We start from the raw sequence: 23,036 nt of genomic DNA on the forward strand, positions 1-23,036 counted from the left end.
AACATATAACTCCAGTATTGAAGTCACTTCCTCGGATGCCAGTTTAACACAGTCTTCCCTTTAAAGTCCTTCTGTTAGTTCATAAAAGCTCCCAATGCTTTGGCCTTTTACTACATCTCTGACTTGCTCAGTGTAAATAACCCAACTAGAGCTCTCAGGTCATCAGGTGCAGATCTCTTAACTGTTCCCAGAATTAGATCTGTGTGTGCTGAGGGTGCTTTCAGTCGCTGTGGTCCAGTTCCTGGAACATGTTGCCCACTGACCTGAGGTCAATTACAACTGTGTCTACATCCAAAAACAGACTCAAAATCTTTGTGTTGTCACAGGCTTACGGTTAATAACCATGTGTCTGTTTGTGCGTTTTGTTCTGTTTTTCCTTGTAAAGTTTAATTGTGTTCTTTTTACCTTAAGACATTGTAGAGATCCATATTTTTTTAATGTTTTTACCTTATATGGGAAGCACACTGAGGTCACTTGTAATAATATTAATAAAATTTACATTGACATTATTGTTAGTTAACAAAGCATTTAGACATTAATATTGTTTGGCAAGTTCTATTCCACATGTCTTGATGATAACCACACACACCCCATATTTTAGATACCGTCATGTCGAAGAAGTTAAATATCTTGAGTGACATCTTCTTTGCAGGACAAATGTTGTGACACTTATTGCTCATAATTAAAGTTAAGCAATGTTTCAAATAAGGAACTTTAATGAATTTTAAAAAGCACAACCAGTGTATTCTAGATCTTAGTGTTTTATTCCTAAATGTATTTTTCTTGTAATTGTGAATCCTGTGGCTGGTCGAATCTGGAGCCAGCAGGTCTGAATCCTTAGATTCCACACACAGGATATGTGTGAATATGTGTCAGCTGTCCTTGGTGACCTGCCCTGTTTTGCATTGAGCAGTTCAGAGTGTGCAATCTTGAGAATTAGTCACTATGATCACATTGAGGTTATAATTAGGTTTGTAGTCATGCAGTGTGTTACTGAACTTAGAGATATAGCTTTCTACTTTTTACCCAACACAGAGGATGTTTGGTAGAATATCAGTTGTGCTGGATTCTTTTTGTGTCCTCAGGCTGACTTATGTTTGGTGTTTTTTTGTTGTTTGTTTTCCTTTTTAACTCCATTATTGTTTTAAACTGAGCTTAACAAAATAAAACTGCAATTCCAAACTTCTAAAAATAATGGTGGTATGTACCATTTATTGCATTATAGTCCAACCATAACTCACTTAAAGACACAATATCATGAGGGAACACACTAAAGTCAGCGTATGAACACGACCACAGGCTGTACGCAGGCTTTGAACAAGCTCCATTTTTGCAAGTCTGAGAAAATAATCCTGGTGTAATAAAGGTGACTCAACTAAAACCCATTACAAACCGTGTCATGTGACCAAGAGTGAAAGACGTGCATTGTGGGAAATGTAGAATCCAGGATTTTTTGTCAGGATATCCTGATATCTGCTGCTTCAACTTATTTATGTAAGCTGTCATTATGAACACTCCAAATCAATATAAACACTAAATCACAGAAGTGCTTATTAACCTTGTTTAAAACACACAAAAGACAAAAAGTAATAACTAATAATGATTATTTTATGGGGGAAACATTGTGCTATAACAGCTTTTAGTGTGTGCTTTGATATCAGCATTTGATATCATTTGGGCAGGTGAACAGATTATTAAGGGTACTGGGGTTGTTGGATAGCAGAGGGACATAACTGGGACAGACTGATACTATCAGTACAATCAATATAATCAATACACTGCTTTGAAAACTTCCCATCTTTTCTCCTTAAATAGCATCACCAAGGATTAGGGGACATGCAATATAATATCTCCCTTTTGCTCCAACTTTTATTTAGAAAGAAAATGGTACAAAAAAGCAACATGTTTTTAATTTTTTTTTTTAGCAGTCATTGTTCGGGAACAGACAAACACATTTTCATGAAACAATCGCGTCCCCTTTCCCAGTGTGCTCTCGGGCCGTCTCCAACACAGTCACTCAGATCCACACAGCCAAACGGCCACATGATTTACCCTCAGAGCAATGCTGCCCTATATGCCTCCACATATTCCCTGTGTGTGTGTGTGTCTGTTTGTGTGTGTGTTTGTGTGTGCTCACCCATGACAGAGACGTCATACTCAATCAGGAACAGAGCTTCCTGGCCGCTCTGCATTAACATGGTCAAAGCGTCAGCATGCCTCTCCCGGCTCAGAGGCATCCCATCTATGCTCAATACTCGGTCTCCAGCCTTAATAGTGCCCTCTCTGGAGAAGCACAGATGGATAAACAAAGAACAAAAAACAAAACATAAACAACCAGCATAAGATGCTTTTACAATCGTGCACCAGTCACAGTAGATGATTAAGCAGTTCCACATGAATGTTTCCTCCCAGGTGAGATGAAGGATAAATGAGATAAACAACCGTTAAGTCTTTGACGGTGAATTATGTTCACTCCAGTGTTTAGTGCTCGCAGTTTTCATGTGGGAAAAAAGTGCAATGTTACATTAGCCTCAGGATGAGCGCTGGCCTTTCTGCTTTGAAGATAACATACTCTGTATGTGTCAAAGCCACAGTTTCACAGAGTGGCTTGAATATATGGTAATGAGGAAGAAACAAAAAAGTCTGCCGCACATATACAAAATCGTTTCAACATTATTTTAGGTGCATTATTCTAAGGCCTAAAAATCAAATTCCACCTGAACAGCAAATGTTTTAATAGTAAATTATTAAAACACGTCTATTAGGAAAGACACATACACAGTACAGATATATGCATTCATGCATTCGTAGAGTAATGTGAAAAGCTCACTCATGCATTCTCAAGACATAAAATGCAGGCAAGAAACATGAATGGCTACACTTGTAATGCATATAGCCTAAAGATATAAACACTGTTTCCAGTAGACATCTATCTTTGTCCATATCTGTGTCCTTATCCTTACCTATCAGCCGGACCTCCAGGCCTGACGCTGGTCACCACCAGAGGACGAGATCTGCGCCAGTCTTCATGGAAGCCTCCTGACCCAAATCAGAAAGGAAGAAAAGAAAATCAGAGCACACAGATCAATGGAAAACTATATGTATTAAAGGACTGGAAAAACAGAGAAAAACATTCTAGGCACCCACCTCTCATGACAAAACCAAAACTGTTGCCCTCCTTGTGTAAACACACCTCGATGCTTTTGGTTATGACTCCTGAGGGGTTCTGGACTAAGAGTAAAGCAGAATTGACAAAATGATTAAATAAATACTAGCAGTACAAAAGGTTTGTCAAAAGTTTGATTCCAGTATAACCTGAAATGTTGAATTTAGAAAGTTGATTACTTGGTAATAGGTGAATAACTTTATGTGTTTGACCTTCTGGTTTGCAAACAGAGCACTGCCTGAGGACCAGGTCAGCTTCCCGTAGAAACCTAGTAAGCATTGATTTGATGATTTTCATCCTGAAAGTTCAAACCGAGCCTGATTTGGCAGATAGGTTTTAGGTTACGGCTGTTCTTTTAATATAGCAGAAATATTCATTAAGAGCAGCTGTGCTTCACGCGTGCATCAGCATTAAACATCTGTTCAGAAATACTTATTTCTCAGTAAGCGCTGATTTGGTGGGTTGCTTTTAAAAAGATGTCAGGATGTCTGGATCCAAACATGTAGAAAGGCCACAGTGCAGATGAGTGTGGAAGTGAGGGCTGAGCCCTCTGGCAGTGCAGTGTCCTCATCATGACCTGCATCATTTGGATGTCCAGAGATCTTTCTCCTTTACTTTTGCCAATTATCATTCATTTCCTTCCTTTCAGGAATTTAAAAACTTGTCAAACTAGCCTTTGAATTTAAACCTTCTTCATGTTTTTGTGTGTTGACCTAAATACTCTGTTTTACTAATAATAAGCAGGATAAAGAATGCTTTTGAAAGGCAACTACATTTTGCTCCTGTTCTTGCATTTTAGATTTTTGGCTGCAGACCAAATATTTGAAAATAAAAAGAATTTGCATTAATGATAAGCATTTTCATACTGTCATCTCACACAACTCTTTCCATCTGCTAAAACTGTGAATCAGACACACCACCTACCAAATGGAGGCAGTTCATACTCCACTTCCAGCACAACTCGCTCCCCAATGTTCTTCAGCAGGCTGATAATCTCATCGTGACGAAGCTTTGACAGATTGATGCCATTCACTGACTTGATGTAGTCTCCTACATTCAGCTGGTCACTCCTGTGGAAAGTCATAGACAAGACATACGATTAGGATCAGCATTCAGTTACTAAGTGGACAAAGCAGGCAGCTGTTCTGAGTCAATCCACGTTTGTTACCAAAGTTTAAAAATTTGCACCACTAATGTGCAATATCAGCTTTTGGCTGCATTACTGTGTTACTTAATACGTGAGGTGAAAGGTACAAATATGTTTAATGTAAGAGAAAGCTGTGAAAGCTTCAAAATGAGAATTATCAGAATATTGGGGGGAGCTCATTGCTTTGGATTTATAACTCACTTCAGCCCTCACTGTCATTACCCTGAGCGATTTGTAATCAGCGAGGTGAAATAAGGTTCTTGGGGCGATCGTGGCTCAAGAGTTGGCAGTTCGCCTTGTAATTGGAAGGTCGCCGGTTCGAGCCCCGGCTTGGACAGTCTCAGTCGTTGTGTCCTTGGGCAAGACACTTCACCCGTTGCCTACTGGTGGTGGTCAGAGGGCCCGGTGGCGCCAGTGTCCGGCAGCCTCGCCTCTGTCAGTGCGCCCCAGGGCGGCTGTGGCTACAATGTAGCTTGCCATCACCAGTGTGTGAATGTGTGTGTGAATGGGTGGATGACTGGATATGTAAAGCGCTTTGGGGTCCTTAGGGACTAGTAAAGCGCTATATAAATACAGGCCATTTACCATTTTGAGTGGCTTTCAGTGCATCATCCCTTTGTGAAAAACAAACAAATAAAAGTGAGAAATAAACTTCACAGAAATAATCATAGTTGGTTTTCTGTTTTCGTTGAAACGGTTATGATAATTGGATCCGACGTGCATCAGCAGTAAGCCGACTAACATAGTGAGCCACCTGTGCAAAAAGGAGAGTGGATGCTGGAGCAGGTTGGCTGAAAGCCTCACGTCTTCACACACTGACAGAGATGATTGTACATGGTGTCTGACATGTGACATTCTGAGTCAACACGAGGCTCATCAGAGAGCTAATTAATTAAATAGATGTTCTGCCCTGCTTGCCCTTCTCACCTTTAGGCTACTGACAATCAGCACTGACAGCAGTAAGAGAGATGTCTCAACCGGCAGAGTTGAACGGCCTGTCGCCTGGTCCAGTCTCATCACACTATGTCTTTGCCTGTCGCTCTCCTGTCTGCCTGTGTGTCTCTCCACCAAGTAAATTAACTAGCACTTCCACACAAGCATGAACTCGGCTGATGGAAAACAAGCTGCTCGGAAGAATTAGCACTGTGTCTGCGTTTAAAACCTCCTTGGATTTGACGAGTGATGATATATTTGGCCAAGACATTTTCAGAGGGGCTGTGTCATTCTCACAAATCTGTGTGTGTGTGTGTGTGTTTCACTGTGGTCACATGCTGCTTAATCATCATGAAATGTGAGTTTTCCAATGAATTTTCTTATCACATGGCTGATGTTGGGGAAAATTAGCTTTATCTTAATTAAACAATCTTTGAGCACAAAAAGCACGCTCACAAAACATTTATATTGAGTTATCACCACAGTACAGCAAATCAAGCATGAACTGATCAGAAATAGAGATAAAATTTAAATCTGCTCTTGGACATAGCTCCATTGATCCTGTTGGGGTGTCACTCTGGGTCAAGCTGATCTAACACATTGCCTACAGCCCTGCAGTTAGTGAGACGGTGCAGCTTTGCAACATGCGCACGTTGTCAGGGGGCAGAATAATAAGTCCGGGCAGCTTGGTGTGGTTGCCAGGTTTTAAATGCATCACGGAGCAGAGATCTCACCTGGCAGCTAGCCCACCTGGCCGTAGGTTTGACACTCTGGGCTTGCCATCCTTATCAGACCCTCCGGAGATGGTGAGGCCAAGGCTGCTGCCTTCCCTTTTCATCAGATCCACGGTGGTCACTCCTCGATACTCTTCTGCTGACAGATACAGACGCAGGCACAGATCTGCAGTCAGCATTAGCCTCTGCTTGACAGAATCACCCTGTCTGAGGGGCAACGAAAGACTCTTTCCCTGAATCTTTCACAGAAATGCTCTCTGACATAAGACCTCCCACTTTATTTTCTCAGCCTCCTGTCTTCTCCTTGTTCCTTCAGATCTCTCTGTCTCAGTTAATCTTTGTGAAGAGTTCAGAAGGAGGATGTGGAGAATAAAACTGGTTTTATTCAAACGACTCTACATAAGGATTGAGAAAAGAAATGCATCCAATTCATAATAAAGAACAAGCTGGAAATTATCTGGCCTGTCAATAATTGATGGATATGTGCTTATGTGTCAACGGAGAACTCATTCTGTCTTGCGCTCCACATTGTGCTGTGCTTTTAAATCAGTCTGCAATGTGTGGTTTTACTACCAATGACAGGTTTGCAACACAAGCAAATATTTTACCTTATCCAAGCATTCAAAACAGTGCAACATCAAGCAAACCGCAGGACGTAAACGGCTCTACGTGCATACAGACAAGCGTCTCAATCAAACATGGAGTGATGCTTCCTCTTCTTGGGGACTCAGGTGAATTGAGCATAGTAGCATGAATCAGACAACAAACAAAGTAAATGATGTAACATCAGGTTTGAGTGTATTGTACCTGAAAGGCTGCGCCTCCGAGACGAATGTGATTGGTCAGTTGCCCCGGACTCTTTGCTTCCCTTTGAGTATGGTCCTTCATCTGAAGAGACAGTGTGGTGATAGGATATGTAGGGAAATGCTGCAGCAGAAGACTAAATGAAAACGACTGCCCCAATGCACATCGTGACAGCAGCCCACAGTAAGGGGTTTGAACTTCACCCTCTGTCATTGAGGAGCTTTTGCAGGGAAACACTACAGCCAAAAATACTTCTGTCAGGACTATCTGAGCTAGAATGGTCACCTCAAACTCGGGACCTTGAAAGGTCACACCACTTTGTTTCCCTAACAATCATATTAAAGGGTCAAGGAATTAAAATAGCTAGCCCCTGTCTCCAGCAAGGACCTTTAAAGACCTTTAATTTAACACAAGGATACATTTGCAACAAGCAGCTACTACAGCATGGGAGCCTTCCTGAAAGAACAGCATGCAGTTAATGGTCTGTTCATGCATAGAGAGGAAATCATCATTTCATGTCATTTATAGAAGCTGTCAGATAAAGCTAGGGAATGTGCTCTGCAGAGCAAGGTAGTTTTTATTCTTAACCCACAGTGGGACTCAGCACTGGACCGTCCTCAGATTAGTGGAGCAACTGCCCAGCCATCTGAACCTGAAAGCAGCCATGCATCCATGTCAGCAGTCGTAGTGATGAGGAAACTGACTTGGCGTTTCGCTAATCCTGTTCATTGCGGATTAGCTTTTTCAGCTCTCCAGCACAGCGATTGAACATCACATTACAAACTTGAAAAATAGCTGTGCCAGGTCCACACTTAGATGAGATGAGTGGAGGAGAGCATGTTGCTGCTTTTCATATGACGTGCATCAAACTGAAGTACTCACAAGCAAGAGTCTGGAATGATGACTGCGTTAGTACTGCAGAGTGGAGACACTGGTAAGAATCAGTCCTAACACATTAACTGCACAAGCTTTTCAAACCGCTGGACGGTGAAGTTAAGTATTTTTGATTGGTACATAGTTTTGGCAACGCGCAGCCCCAGAACTCTTGAAGGGAACTGAGGTGCCATACATGTTTTTAGATTTAGGGTGATTTACACTGTGTGAGAGTGTCACAATAATTACAATATTCATCTGAACAAACATCCATAAATCTGTCTACACATCATTGAGAAGGCAAACCGTAGTACTCTGCTGGGGAATAATCATAAATGTACATTTTCCTCAGTATTAAATGTAATGAAGCCGTGGTTTTCGCGAAATCCATAAACACACTGCAAACGACACCTGCTGCTAAAAGCTCATTATGCATGCTTTTTAATGGTGCCAGATGTAAACAGTCACAAGAAAAGCAGATTTCAAGTTGTAGCCAACTTCAGGGCTCACTGAAACGTGACAATGTACAAAATGCAAGTGAGACAGAGGATAATAATAGACAAAAAAGAAATCAAGTTGAACTACATATATGTACTGTATGTCCATATATGAGAATGCCTATGAGAATCAAATATTCATGTATGATCTCCTCTCATTTGCTCTAGGTCAGAAATGAAAGAAGTAAGTAAGCTTTCAGGCTTCAGATTATATCAGTTTGACAATGATCTACTGACAATATATTGGTTTGACATGAAGAATGTCATTTCATTTAGTCTGACATGTCTTTTTTGTTATCTGCACTGATTTGCAAAGACTGAAGTGCTTGAAGGGCATCAAACCCACCGCTTTATCTCTGTCCACACCGAGTCACCACATCTGTCCAACTGAAGCTGAAGCCTTCGGACAGCTGAGAGGCATAGATCCTTTGTCATACCTTTACTGACCTGAAACCTTCAGGCAGCCGCGGGATACGAGAAGAAAATCCAGCCTTCACGTGGACACATCCGCATGAGTCAAAGCTTAACTAGACAAATCTCCGTCTTGCACGTTATGGCGATTTGGAGAATATGCACAAGCATAACATTGTCATTAATTTACCTCACGTCCCTGCACAAGTCCTGTGTCCAGTAGCTTTGAGGCACAAAGCACACAAAGTGAGTGACACATCGCAAACATGTTAGGCAAGGCAAAAGCCTCGTAACCACACGGACTCCTGGGGGCCCTGACGGTCCAACAGCTGTCATTGCTGTCAAAAGGCAACACTGGCTCTGGGTTACACAGACCCAACACACCGCACGTGACTGAATGCTACTGTACCATCAAGCCATCCTCCAGGCATCCTGCTTCAGCTTTGAAAAACCAGCACCCAAATCAAGAGCCAAAATTAAGATTGGAATGGTGTTGATTACAACTATGAATCCTCTCAGTTCTGTTTCTTTAGAGGAAACTCTTTTTTTAAGGGTATGACTACTCCTCCATCTGAAAGACCTGGTGACTACAAATAAGATTCTTCCTGCATAAATATTTAGGGAGTTGATTAACTTCCGAATCAATTAAGGGCACTTTTTACTATCCCAGAATGTAGGTTAAATATGTGGGCGGTACTGACTGACAATGAAATCATATCGCTATTTTCAGAGGTGAAACTTTATTTATAAACTGGGCCCTTCCAGACCCAGTTTATGCTGCTATATCTGCCCTAATTACACATGACAGGATGATATGCAGAGCTGGTGGCTGAGTCCACTGACATTTAAATCTCTCGCAATCTATTACTGCTGCATTGCACGCACTGTAATGATTCCACCATCAAATTCATTTGCATTAAAGCTGAACAGATTTAAGACCGCAGGGACGTAGGCACCTCTGAGAAGTGACTGTCTTAAATCTTCTATGGCCACACAAAATCTGTACCCTTTGACTCTGAATGTCAGAATATGTTCCTCTTACCAATGCTGTTCTTGGTGTCTCTCCTCAGACCACAGAGCATGGCTGGAGTTAAATCAGCGGAGCCACCCTCTGGAAGTAACCTTGCTGATCTTTAGTAGTGGGCAGAGAGCTGTGGTGAAAATAGGCGACCCAAGAGACCAGATCTCAGCTGCTTAGAAAAAACATCTTTCTTCCTTCATTCCTGTGCATCAACTCCAGCATGTCCTTAAATTTTGACACTATCCAGGAAGGTCTGGAGCTCCAAAGGGCAAATTTTGATCCTCACTACCTTCCTAAATGATTATTCTCAATGCTCACATACATCTAAAACTACTATCTGCCAAGCTGTGCTCCTTCTATAAAATCCAAAGCAGGGAGAGAAATGGTTCGTGTCCTTTTCTTGCCATTTCGCTGTTGTCCCGTTTTTTTGCGCTATTCTTACTAATCGCTCGTCTTTTTTCCAGAGGATTTATCATGCCCTCTTCATACACTCACATGAGCTCACACACAGCCCTCTCATACAGAGCTACAGCGTTTGCTCTCCCCTCTCTGTCTCCCTCTCTGCCAGAGGGGTTCAGTGAAGCAGGCACACACGATAGTCACTCCCTCCCCTTTGCCAACCCCCACACACACATACAGACTCTTTATCCACTTCCCACCAAGTCAAACACATCCTCAGCACACACATAGAGTACACACGTTCAGATTAGACACGACAAAACTGCGCACACCCCACACACTCAACTCTCGGAACAATTAACACCACCTGCACATTCATTGTCAGACAGTGTCACGTTTTTCTCACATGGAGACAAAACCGTTTTACAGAGCTTGTGTCTACACAGTGCTCTTATCTTCTCTCTTTTTCTCGCAGCATATTGGAGGAAGCATATGTTAAATTCCTGTGAAGAACAGCTGCCTGTACATCTTGCAGTTGTTGCTGCTTCTAAATATTATGCAGTCGTCAAGCACAGTCGACATTCAAACTGCAATCGTGATAATAAGTGAAATATATTCAAACGGCAGTAAAATAGGAACACGTTAAATCTGAGCAGCTTAATGAAACTGTGAAATGTGTTTCCTCTGAGGCCTGACATCTCATGTTTCACCCTCTGAGGGGTTAAAGGACCCTTTGCTAATCCTTCAGGGGCCCTCCACCCAAACACGGAGGGCCCATCACTGCACCTGTCTGGGCATTTGTCACGCACAAAAGCCTCACGCCTGCCACTTCCTGACCCGCGCTGCAACCACTATCAAAACAAACCCCTCCTTCAGCATCACTGGCAGCTCCTCGAAACCTCATCAGCCTCTGTTTTTGGTTCAGTGTAGATTGTTTTTGTCATCACTTTAGAGGCAGATTTAAAAAAAGGGATAAAACCAAAATACATAAAATTCAGAAGCTCATAAAAAACATTAGACCCTTTGTTCCAAAGAGGCCTTTTGCCCACATGTGTAAAGTGATTACAAACAAACATTTCCATGTTTCTATCCGCTGTTGCGTGGAGCCTAATTAGTCAGCTGTTCCAGTGGACACAATACTCTTTGGTGTAGATGATTTCCTCTGAGACTTTTGTCCTTAATACCCCATTTACAGTGTGAGCGAGTGTAGTCTTTCAGAGCGAGACTAATTAATTTCCACCAGAATAAAGAGAATTGGGAGATGGAGCAGTCTGTTGGACTGATAAAAACCTCTGGGAACCGACTGGCAATGTTATAAAAATGGACTCTTTTACATTTGCTCTAGACGATAAATCAACATAATTGCTGTAGCATTACTGACAAGGTATTGATTAGTATAAGAGTGCCCTTTTTTTTGTTGTTGTGACCTTGGCATAAAAACAAAGATGTGTGATATTCAATATTTGAAAAAGAGAAAAGAAACTGGTGTAAAATATTTCGTGATCTCAACAGACATTGGTGTGTGACTGGTTTCGCTGTTCGATGCTGATCCATCTCCATTTACGTAGAGAAACCCTCACGAAAGTGCCTACATTTACTTCACACGACCATATTCCAGACAGGAGGCCGTGGAGCTTAACCTCAACATCGATCAAACTGACCACACTGCCATCTTATGGTTATCAGCTTCAGCTGCAAGTGAAAGTGTGAGGAGCGAAATGACTAAATCACTTGTCAGCCAGCACATATCAGTGTGAAGAAAAGGAGCCAGAGGAAACGCGTGTCCCACACATCACACGCCTGCGTTCCTGTTCACCTCTAAGAATCATCATCCAAGATTTTCTTCAAGCGAATGTTCAGTTTCACAGGTCTCAAGCATGCTCACACATTTATGTTTGACAGGCCTGCAGCATAATGTACATGAATTAAAGAGTGTTGAAGGTTATATACAGAGGTAAACTTGCGTAAGTATTTTGTTGGGATTACAAGATAAATTCTGGATACTCCATAGAAGTCTTGGGTATCTTGTTAAATATTAAATGTCAGATTTTACCTTTTGTCCTTCCTCTGATGACACCCAGTCGACATCTGAGAGAAAAGGAGAACATCCTTCTCTTTCCTCCTGCAGACCGGCTGCCTTTCCTCAGGGAATCTGTCTGAGGGAAGGCGAAGAAGAGCTGTTTGGAAGTGAGGCGCCCTTTTCCAAACGTGACCCTTGCTGACATGTTCATTTTCTGAGCAGTGAAAGGGAAAAAATAGATTCTGTCCTCTTCCTGACACTCTCACCATCTCTCAGACGTTGCAGTGTCTGCCTGCCCTGCTGTTCTCATGTTCTCCTCTCTTTCTCTCTGGAGAACATCCAGTCCTCTAAGGTGAGTCTTCCAGGACACTCCACAAACAGGTGCTGGTTTCGGAACGAGGAAAGCTTCAGATCCAAGATTCTGCTTGTTTTTTCCAATCATAATTGGTAACTTACTTCCACATCCTAACAGCCACAAGCTGACTGGCCAAATAAATGTTGTGTTTTTGCTTCTCTGGCAATGTCAGTTTTACGGGAACAGATGGCAGAGGGCTCAGGGCTGTGGGGCACAGCTTGTCTGCCAGAACGCAATGGAAACTTTCTCTGCAGGGATCCGGCTCTCAACATCATCAAGCAGTACACAATCTGAGCAGGCCAATTCAAGCAATGCCTTTTGATTACATTGTCGTTGCTCTATTGACACAACTTAAGTAATTACATGAGTGTGTCAGCCGAGGCTTTATCAGAACATATTCATCCACGTTGCCAAACTGACTCTAAGCTCCAAGTTAACTGGTCCAAAACCAGTCAGCCAATACAAGTCAGGTGGTAACTGTTGGCTTCCTTTCTATACAGAAGGCTTGAAAAATGTCCTTTATGGCTGAGAGAGCTTTTAGTCAGAGATAATGTCATCAAGCTTAATTTTGGATTAGGCAACACATATGAATCTTTACAGAAAGGCTTGTTATGAACTTGCTGTAGCAGGTTTAACAAATTATGTGTGCTTCTTTTACTTATATATAGCAACAGAAATCCCGAAAAGCCTATGAGTACACCTCACGATAAAACTAAATAGCAATACAAAATGTTTAGGGTACCATTTAAACTACACTGACATGACTTTTGTTCAAGTTCTAAATAATATCAAATTGTAAAAAACAAACCTTATTAAACAAACCGTTAGGTTCACTTTTACATCTGTATTAGAGAAGGTTTTTAAGTACTCCTTATTTGTGTTACACTGGACTTGAGTTCATCCACTGTCTGAAAAATCCATATTGGCTTCTTTCCCTTCAGCTGGAATCTCATTTGATTGGTTATCCCTCACAAACAGAAGGTTGAACAGCAAGAGTTGACCATGTAAAGGGCATCCGTTCTCATTTACATTATGCTCAGCATAAAAATAAAAAAAAAGCCTGAATTAGTCTGAAAAAGTCTGCTCTTTGCAGTCATAAGATTACTTGTACATATATTCAGATCATCTAAATCTTTGGACACCTTAACGCAAGAATCACCTGTCTAATCTCCCTGTGTCAAAAACATAATATTTATGATTTTTAATGGTTTACGAGTTTATAAATTCAGGATGTCTTTAAGAGGAGGTGGTCTTAAAACAAACATGGTACCACAGGTAACTGCAGTTTGGGTTATTTCACACTGTAATAAGAGTAATAACTGTCCATAAGTTCTGCCCTCCTCTGTTTAAAGTGCAGGTCAGTGCTTCTCTTCAGGTATCTTGCCCCTTTTGTTCTATTCCATTCACCGACAGGGTTTGGTAAAAAAGAAAAAAAAGATAATAATAATAATAATGTTGCCCAGGGAAAATGAAACCAGCTCTCTTGGGTAAGAATTTCTTATCATTTCCGGGGAAAAATAAAATAGCTCTTCCTTCCACGAGTGATACTCCTTTGAATGTAAGAAATAAACCAATTTTTATTTTATAAATGCACATTTGACCAAATGTATGACCAAAATCTTGGTACTAATTTTGATCTTTATAGTATTACTCCAGGTTTAAATCTGTTTCATATATTCACAAGAGTCTTTTTAAAAACAGCCAATTAAGTTCAAAAGTTGAAAAAAAAAAAAAATCCAGAAGCCATTTTCCATTTTTAAGTCTTTATTGTGAATAACCAGTTTATTCGTTCTCCTCACTCCTGAGCCTGGCGTTGGGGTTCGTGACCTTAATTGCCAGCTGAGCTGCCCTCTCCACAATCAGCTTCCTGTTCTTGGAGGAGACATTGTGGGCAATCTCGGCACAGTGAGTCCTACAGAGGCACAGAATCACATTCGGTTAGTAAAAAGGTGTCTTCAAGGAAATATAAGCAACTGACATGTGACATTTTTGTATTTATCCCAAATAAAATAATTATAAAAAGTTTAGTCTGTCACAATTTCAATAAGCATAAATTCAATCACAACTTTATGGACATTAGCAAGATGTCAAAATGTCAAGCATCAGGATTCAGTCCATGTTCTGGCAAAGACAATCCTCTGAAAGTTGTGCCACAAATTACGTGAAAACTATGCAGCTGATCTGACCCTCATCTTTACTGACCAGACTATCATCTCTGTGGACTTATGCTTACACCTGGTTCAAAAAATAAGTTATTTTTAAAAAGAAGACGTGAATGAGAAGAATCAAACTGCTCCCTTGAACCACAAACCATATGCCTAAAGTTTGTCTGTCCAATACAGCTGAGAAACTGGGGTCCACATCCTCCCGTAGCAAACAGTCTGAGCACTATTAGGGTTCTCAACACGACCTGTCCTATGGGATCAATTATATGCCTTCTGAATCAAACTAACTGCCGAAACACTGAGTAATCTCAAAAAAAGATCAAGTCTCTGAAAACAAGCTAAGTGGCTTTATTATAGGTTTAAAATCTTTTTGATAACCAGAAACTGTGTACACGTACAATAAGAAGTGAAATTCCCGCTGCGTCTGACCATGGGAGAACTCCTAGCATTTCAATGTAGGTGTTTAAGTGTTACAAACTTCTTTCCTCTAAACACTGAACCCTCCGCTCTACTTTGAAACAGTGATCAAATAAACTTTGACAACTAAACATCTATTAATAGGATGTTGGGAATTCAGTTATTGTGGAGGTACATTGACAGTCAACTTCCTCATACAAGATCTTTCTTTTTTTTTTAAAATGACATCTGTATTTCTGGTTATCAGACTGTTAGGTTATTATATTAGTCTCATGAACTAAAACCACCTTTAAAAAATATTATCAGGGGATGAGTGGTGTCTTTTCTGGCCATGGCCTACAGTTACAAAATTAAATATCCTAAAAAAAACAAAACAAACAAACATCCATTCGCTTCTGCAAACAAACAAACAAAAGAAACAACAAAAAAAAACAACAAAACAACAAAAACTAACTTGGGGCTCATATAGTGGCTCAATCCTTCCAGCGTTTGGTCTCACTTGTTGAGGTTTGAGACATGTGACAAAAGTATGCAGCTACTTCAACATACTGGAGGCAAAAATGTCATTTTAAAAGTCTTTGAGTGGCGACTGATCAGATAGGCTAAGGGTAAAGATGGGGCTTAAAAATTACAGTCCCCTGTTATTTTTCTTAGGTAGAAGGCCAAAAATTGTCAAAAGCAAAACATCTTTAGGAGGTAATACTAAACCAGCAGCAACTTTCACCAGATAAAATGCCAAGATGACTGAGAATGGAAACATCACTCACTGTTGAACCAGTCAATGCAACTGCAAACTTTAAATATATGAAATGCTCATCATCTTTTGCACACATATCTCAGAAAAGTCATCAGCACTATAACATGATAAGTTTTACTTATTGGGGTTTCGCTGACTCAAGCAGCACCTTATGTTTATGGACAAATACCACCAAAATGCACAGGCTTCTGCTATATTAAACCTATTTCTTTACTGTACATGATCTCAACATGCATATATGCACAGTCACAGTCTTAGAGGCTTTACCTGAACAAGGAAGACTCCGTAAAATCCTTCAACATACTTTAACTACACAAAAACAATTACTCTGTCTCCCTGTAGCTGTCTAATTTAATATAGTGTTTGCATACTTTTAATTATAATAAACTTTTGCACAGACATTGGGGAAAAAAACTATGTATGACATTATTCCAATACAAGCCATTTGGTGCACCATGTCCTCTACATCTACGGCAGCAGTAATCTACATGCATATGCATTCATAACTTACTTGTTGCTCATCAAAAGGACCTCGAGCTCCTTGACATTGTGCACCAGGAACTTCTTGAAACCAGTTGGCAGCATGAACTTGGTCTTCTTGTTGCTACCATAACCGATGTTGGGCATCAGCATCTGGCCCTTGAACCTCCTGCGGACCCTGTTGTCAATACCTCTGGGCTTGCGCCAGTTTTTCTGTAGGGATATGTGAATAAACGTGTAGGTAATATAACTCACTGACATGCGTTAGTCCCCGCAGGTAAACAGTCCAAAACTGATGGGCATCTATGACATGACACTTACCGCGATCTTGACATATCGGTCAGACTGATGGCGGATGAACTTCTTGGTTCTCTTTTTGACAATCTTGGGTTTAGTGAGGGGCCTGAGGGCTGCCATGGTGACTGAGGACAAACCACATGAAAAGACAAGTTTAGCACAAACTCAACATGCCAAGCCTCACCGTTGCTGCACTATATTCTGTCAATTACAAGCTGAAACAAAAGACAAGCATAGCCTTTATGTCTCAAAACATCTACATCTACTCCGAGAAGTGAGTCTCAAAGCAAACGTGCAGACCATCGTTAGCTAGCGTCTCCGGTAGGCTCAATGTTTAGCTAGCTAGCCAAGCCATGCTACTCTACTGTAAGGATTTCACATGAGTTTGAGGTTAAACATAAATACAATTACGTACAACTACTTTTGTTTTCTGTCACGTATTAGATTTATGAGCAGAATATATTTCTATGAGAAATTTAGTACAGCAGGCCTTTGCTGAAGACTACAACTCCATTTCACGTCGATGGCGCTGCCAGCCGGTAAGTCTCTTTACTTTGCTCAATTTAGGCACATATCGCAAGACAAAACTATAACTCGTAGCCTGTACATATATAATAAATGTCAATGATTCGTGAACCATGTCAGGATGGGCGAATAATGCCCAAAATCTAGCGGATTGTTTCAGATTGTACCAACTCACCCGCCGATGTAAATCCAAAAGGGACTTCGGGGATGGCGGAAGGAAAGAAAAAGGACTTCCGTGAGCATTGCAAAGGATTATGGGTGCTGTAGTCTATCTAAAAAAAACCCTGCAACATGCTTTTTGACTCAACCGGATTGTCTTTGTCAAAACTGTTTTAGCTACATATTTGGACTCTGGTCGTTGTTATTATCCGTAAAGTGTTTTGATACCTTCCGGTGGTGCTCTGAGGCTTTTAGCTGTAAATACACCATTATTTGTAACACGCTCCCAAAACTTGGTGCGTACTTCCTGAGCGGATACTTTCTCTTTTGGGGGGAGTGTGTATGTGCTGGGGTGGGTTTTTCTGTACTTCTCTAAACTATCAATAAAATACGGCAGTTCCTATTTTGAGAAAACCAGAAATCTTTTTTTTTTAATCCTGTTTGACTGCTGCAACCAGAGCTGGCAGCTGTGAAAAACTGGGAACGTAACGCAGGAGTGGGGCAATAAAAGGCGAATGATCAGTCTTATGTCACATGATTGATGTCTTGTGATGAAGTGACAGTGCAGATCACATCTAGATCACATCTGAAGACTTTGCACGGTGTGACTTTTCTCTCGTAGCTGCTGTGAAACACTTTGGAATGGAGCGACAGCCTTTTCTGAGGTAATGATCGCGTTATTCTGTATGTCTTTGCTTTAAACTTTAACCCAGCTCGCATTTTATTATATTTATTAATTTTTTTGCCCCCCCACACACACTCTGATTATCTTAACTTTCGTTTCCCCTTACTTGCAGTCAGCCAGGCAGAGATTATGGAATAAATAATCCCGGTTATATACCAGCAGCTGCGGGGACGCCTGGTAAGATCTTTTACCCTCCTTGTTATTTTCTTACTCATTGATACAGATTGTTGTGATAAAAGTAATAGTTATCATCTTCCGGCTGTGGGAGTGACGTCATCGCGGCGTACAGGTTAGGTGTCTGTCGCTGGAGAAGTCGTATGTAGTGTAACATAAGACTGCTGGGGGTGTAATGTCTAGCGAGATTTAAGGAAGTTTTAAGGAAGTGAGATCAACCCCTGTCTGAAGTAGTTGGTGCGGGAAAAACAACTCAGTATGGATACGAACATGGAGTTGCACAAACGTAAGTCACATTGCACCCTAACAGGTTTATAGGATGTTGTGAAGCAGTGACGTGTTTGGACAATGCCCGGAGATTTCAGAATAGACTGAGTGATGGAGTTTATTTATTTATGTATTTATTTTACAGCTTTCTTTTCCCGGTTTTCTTTTTGGTCTGACTGTGATTCGTGAAAATGTCAATACAGGATTGAAATTTTATACAATTTCAAAGTCTGTCTGTAGCTATGAGTGAACTGGTTCTTCTGGTTTGTTTCAGCAATGTTTGCCCCACCCGTTGCTGAGTCCATTGGCCCCACCGCTCCTCCAGCCAGCATGTTTGACAACATGCCTGGATATGAAGGAACAGTCGCTGGGGGAGGTATCGTATGCCGGACATAGTTTGTTTGCGCCACTATGAATGTCCTACGCGGAGGCTCAAATGGTTCAATAAAAACACATTACAAAAAAAAAAATAAAAAAAAATAAATGCTATATTTATACTTAAAACACAATTTTCCATGGCTGAAAGGGAAGAAGACAATGAATGCAGTACTCATAAATTAATATTTACTTTACATCATGTTACAGCGTACAATCATATAACAAAAGAATTATGATGATGAGGTAACATGCATCAATAATTACAGATTTTACAAATATTTACATTATTTACCTAGTTTTGCAAGGTTCCCAAATACACACTATATGCTCTACTTTGGGTATACTGAAAATATGAGGTGTTAATACAATCAAATGCATATTTTGAGATTGTAACTTCTTGGGGGTGTCGGATTTTTCTGCAGTGTTGAAAAGTTGCCCTCAGCTTTGTAAATCTTTGCAAAGTACAAGAAAATGTCAGTATAAAAGATACCAGATCAATATTTATAAATAAAACTGGACGTTGTCAGCAGGTTTTTCAGATATGATTAATCGTAGTTCCAGACTCAGAGAAAAACTCAACTGGCCAGACTTTGAGGTCTAGCGTTAGGCTTGTCTTTTTGTTGTCTTTTTTTATTGTATGAATCTAAAAACGTTTTGATTTTAAGGTGGATTTCTGCCGCCTCCCATGCCCACATTCCCAGCAGCGCAGCCTGAGCCTGCACTGGATCAACCCCAGTGGAAGTAAGACTCAAACCACTTTCTTTCACCATACTAGCTCATGATATTGCAAAACATTTTCGATGATCGGATTTTAGGAAGCAAAAAAAATCTCAGTGCCTCAGCACCCAGACAACTGAAACTTCATATTAAGAGGGTAGACAATGTGACATATCATATCACCTTCCCTTATTACTGGCAGCATTCCCTCTATATCTGAAAACACAGCCCGGGACGCCTTACTCCTGTTTGTAAAGAGTAAATGCTGCTACAGTTCTGCACCAGCAAAGGATGGAGTGATCACTAACATGGAGGCATTCAATACATATAGGGTAAGATGAAGTAGGCTGTATTTGGAAAAACCTGCCACAATGACAATCAAAATTAACTTTTTTTTTTTTTTAACATTACAGAGCATGAATAATCATTAACAATAACCAATACAAACATTTATGTTTTTTAGTACCGCCTGGACACTTTCACTGAATCCAGATCTACAGAGTGGAGTCACGAACCATACACAGGTACAATGCTGTTTAAATAAGTGTCCTTTTTTAATGTTAAAAAATAGAATTACTCTTAAGTCTGAAGTAACATTATGAATTTCATGTCAGACAAACAGTCCAATAGTCAAAGATGTAGATCTGCTTATCAGCATGTTACAATGAGCAAAATTCCATTAGCTTTCAGCTGTCAGCTAGCTATTTAGGATGCATTTTATTTGTACCAGGTCAGACGGTGGATGCCTATGCCCAACAACCTCCAGGGCCTTGGGATATTCCTGCTAAAACCCCCCAATTTTTTTTGGATGACAAACAATTTATTAAAGTTCCCTACACATCATCTGTGAAGGTAAGCTGTGGAAAACACATTAAAAATAACTACTTTTACTTTAAAAAAAAATGTTTTGTTTATTTTTATCTCACGATAAACATTGCATTCACAGCCCTGCCATAATTGTTTGGGAATTGGCCGAAAACCATGCAAAGACTGTGCCGGAGCTGGTAACGTAAGTATTTTTGCACGGCCCTCAGGAGAAAAAATGATAAATGATAAAATTCCTAAAAGCCTTTTCTTTTTCTTTTTTTCTCCTGACAGAAAGTTTGCTGGGTGTGTAATGGATCTTGTTATCGTCACGGAAATGATAGGTGCACCCACTGCAGTGGCAGAGGAAGAGAAAAGTAAGCATAAACCACAGATTTCTTATTTTTAGGGTCAAACAGGGTAATGTATTATGAATCAAATTTTTGCTTTTTTTGTGAAGCAAAATGATAGTTGTTCTTTTACAGTTGCAGTTCCTGTCATGGGCAAGGGTCGAGGCAGTGTGACATATGCAATGGAAAACAACAGCTCCTGGTTTACATCAAGCTCACTGTGAAATGGTGCACATTGATAAAAATTACTTAACTAGCTTAGCCAGCGCAATAGTCTCTTAATAAGATGAATCTCATTCATATACAGTGAAAAGCTGCTATAACAGAAGACTGAATTTCCTCTTGCTTCCAGGACTAACAACTCTGATGCCTATGTTGTGGAACAGTTGAGTGGACTTCGGGTGGAAAACCTTAGCAAGGTGTCTGGCAAGGAGCTCTTCAGAGACACCCAATACATGGTATTCTGTCTATGATGATATTACTATCCATATTTGGTGTGATACCTGGTACGCCGCAAGAAAATAATTGAAAATAGATCATTATATATTTGTAACTAAAGAAGGAAAAAAAATACCCAGAAAATTTTCTGTTGATTATAATTTTATTTTAAAGTTTGTGACAGAACAATTTGAATAAGACCGAATAAGTATGGCTTGTTTGGAAGAGATGCCAGGAGGAAGCCTCTTTTCTCTAAAAAGAGCAGCAGCACGGCTTAGGTTTGCAGAGTTGCATATGAGCAAACCACAAAACTTTTGAAACAATGTGCTTTGGGCAGATGACACTAAAGAGAGATGTTTGACTGTAATGCACAACACAGTTTTTGAGAAAACCAAACACAACATATCAGCTTAAACACTTCATACCAACTGTTAAGCACTGTGGTGGAGTGTTGATAATTTAGGCTTCTTCTACAGGAATAGGACCCCGGGCACCTTGCAGTCATTGATGCGTCTGTATAGTACAGTCACATGTGAGGCAATCTGACAGCTAAAGTCAATATCCAGACCTCAACCTGACTAATATGCTGTGGCAGGACTTTAAAAGAGCTGTGCATAAACAAATGACCAAAAAAATTCAATAAACTGAAGCAACATTATAAAGCAACAAAGTGAGAGACTGATAGCAGAAAACGACTACTTCAAGTTATTGCTGCTAAGAGTTGCTCTGCAACATACTGAATCATGGGCTGTACTTAGTTTTTCCCAGGACTGCATAGAGCCATGTGAAAACATTCACATGTCTCTATGCAGTCCTGTCCTGACATTTTACATGACTGAATATTTGGAGCATCTTTAATCAAATTATTATTCTCACTAATGTTGCAAGAAGAGATGATATGTTAAAACAATATCATTATTTTAGCCCATGTTGTATCTAACACCATTTACTGTACATCAGGTTGTTACAACTAGGAAAACATTGGAGACCACAATGACATCAAACGCATCCTGTGAGACCATTGTGTAGGACTAGTTGCTTATCTGCTGCTTTATCAACTTATCAGAGCTTATAACTGTATACCTTTGCATTTCTCGTAATGTAAAAATTAAACTCTGTTTGTTTGGGTTTTTTTTGTTGTTTTTTTTTAAATCTGCTGGAGCTATTTAACAATAGGTCAGTGCAGTTTAAATTGTCACATTAACTCGGTGCTTAACTTAAATTCACTGTGAACACCCTTTGTAGGTATACCCACTTTCAGGATTCCCTGACACTTCGGTGGTGAGTGCTTCTCAGCGCCTTGTCAGTGAGCACCAGGGAAAGTACATGCAGACATCACGCATTCTACAGCAGGTATTTTTTGTCAATATTATATTAAAAAAACATTTGTTTATCTATTATCTAATGACTTGGTTAGTTAAAGAATAATTTAGCAGCATGCACCCTACTCATATTTTCTTTCTCTGTCTGCAGCGTCAAATCATAGAGCTGATCCCCATCACCAAGGTCACGTACACCTGGAAAGGAAAATCAAACATCTACTTTGTTTATGGAAACGAATTCAAAGTTGACGCAGATGACTACCCTGCCACCTGTTGCTGCACTGTAATGTAAACACAATAGCTGGGCATATCAGAGCCTTTTACTCTTACTAATTAAACCACTAAAAAGGAGATCATATTTACATACTTATGGTTCTATTTTGGTGATTTAAAAGGGAGCTGTGTGACATATGGGCAAAGATGACATTATCAAAGTTTGATGTAATGAGGGAGTTAAAGGAGGCATTGAATGTATCATCTCACATATTAGTGGAACTGAAAAGGCTTGTCTATTTTTCGTGTTGCATGTAATGTCAAAGGTAAGGGATAGCGATTGTTATGTTTTTGTTTTACATGCAATTTTAATGTATTCACAGTGTAAACTCTAATGATATGTTATATGACTGTTTATATTAACTGAATCCTTTTGCATTTTCTTTGCAACATGATAGTAGTGATTCCCCCATTATCAATAAAATCAAATTTATGATACCGTGTATTTGTATTTCTTAAAGCAGGGTC

The 23,036-nt window shown here is 40.2% G+C and overlaps 3 protein-coding genes across 10 annotated transcripts in view; 1 reads left to right on the forward strand and 2 right to left on the reverse strand.

The window, feature by feature from the left end:
• LOC102303775 (glutamate receptor-interacting protein 2) overlaps nt 1-13,982 on the reverse strand; it is a 34,172-nt gene extending 20,190 nt beyond the window's left edge. For 4 of the 7 annotated variants that reach the window (XM_042224666.1, XM_005931783.3, XM_014336625.2 and 1 more), the window contains exons 1-7: nt 12,039-13,982; nt 6,788-6,868; nt 5,981-6,119; nt 4,091-4,236; nt 3,148-3,231; nt 2,964-3,039; nt 2,138-2,283 (exon numbers count right to left, since the gene is read on the reverse strand). In XM_042224666.1, coding sequence (XP_042080600.1) covers nt 2,138-2,283; nt 2,964-3,039; nt 3,148-3,231; nt 4,091-4,236; nt 5,981-6,119; nt 6,788-6,868; nt 12,039-12,216 — 850 coding nt within the window. In that variant the 5' untranslated portion in view covers nt 12,217-13,982. Of the gene's footprint in view, nt 1-2,137; nt 2,284-2,963; nt 3,040-3,147; nt 3,232-4,090; nt 4,237-5,980; nt 6,120-6,787; nt 6,869-9,607 lie in introns of all 7 variants that reach the window. The other 3 variants (XM_014336626.2, XM_014336628.2, XM_014336627.2) reach the window with 3 other exon arrangements.
• Nucleotides 13,983-14,106: 124 nt separating this feature from the next.
• On the reverse strand, nt 14,107-17,287 carry rpl32 (ribosomal protein L32). The gene is made up of 4 exons (XM_005931788.2): nt 17,177-17,287; nt 16,501-16,601; nt 16,211-16,392; nt 14,107-14,272 (listed from the first exon to the last, which is right to left on the reverse strand). Exons 2-4 carry the CDS (start codon nt 16,594-16,596, stop codon nt 14,143-14,145), a joined length of 408 nt encoding a protein of 135 aa, XP_005931850.1. The 5' UTR covers nt 16,597-16,601; nt 17,177-17,287; the 3' UTR covers nt 14,107-14,142.
• A 112-nt stretch (nt 17,288-17,399) lies between these two features.
• Nucleotides 17,400-23,006, forward strand: ssuh2rs1 (ssu-2 homolog, related sequence 1). Of its 2 annotated transcripts, XM_005931786.2 has the most exons (13): nt 17,400-17,825; nt 17,958-18,022; nt 18,561-18,662; nt 19,330-19,405; nt 19,584-19,713; nt 19,845-19,905; nt 20,112-20,233; nt 20,328-20,390; nt 20,480-20,562; nt 20,671-20,763; nt 20,888-20,993; nt 22,219-22,326; nt 22,447-23,006. In XM_005931786.2, exons 1-13 carry the CDS (start codon nt 17,803-17,805, stop codon nt 22,585-22,587), a joined length of 1,173 nt encoding a protein of 390 aa, XP_005931848.2. In that variant the 5' UTR covers nt 17,400-17,802; the 3' UTR covers nt 22,588-23,006. The 2 variants fall into 2 exon arrangements, with proteins under 2 accessions (XP_005931848.2, XP_005931849.1); XM_005931787.3 differs by lacking the exons at nt 17,400-17,825; nt 17,958-18,022 and adding an exon at nt 18,048-18,305.
• The last annotated feature ends 30 nt before the right edge of the window (nt 23,007-23,036 follow it).

The sequence above is a fragment of the Haplochromis burtoni genome, unplaced genomic scaffold, assembly GCF_018398535.1.
Source record: "Haplochromis burtoni strain Fernald_Lab_line unplaced genomic scaffold, NCSU_Asbu1 Contig_146, whole genome shotgun sequence".
Classification (NCBI taxonomy): Eukaryota; Metazoa; Chordata; class Actinopteri; order Cichliformes; family Cichlidae; genus Haplochromis; species Haplochromis burtoni.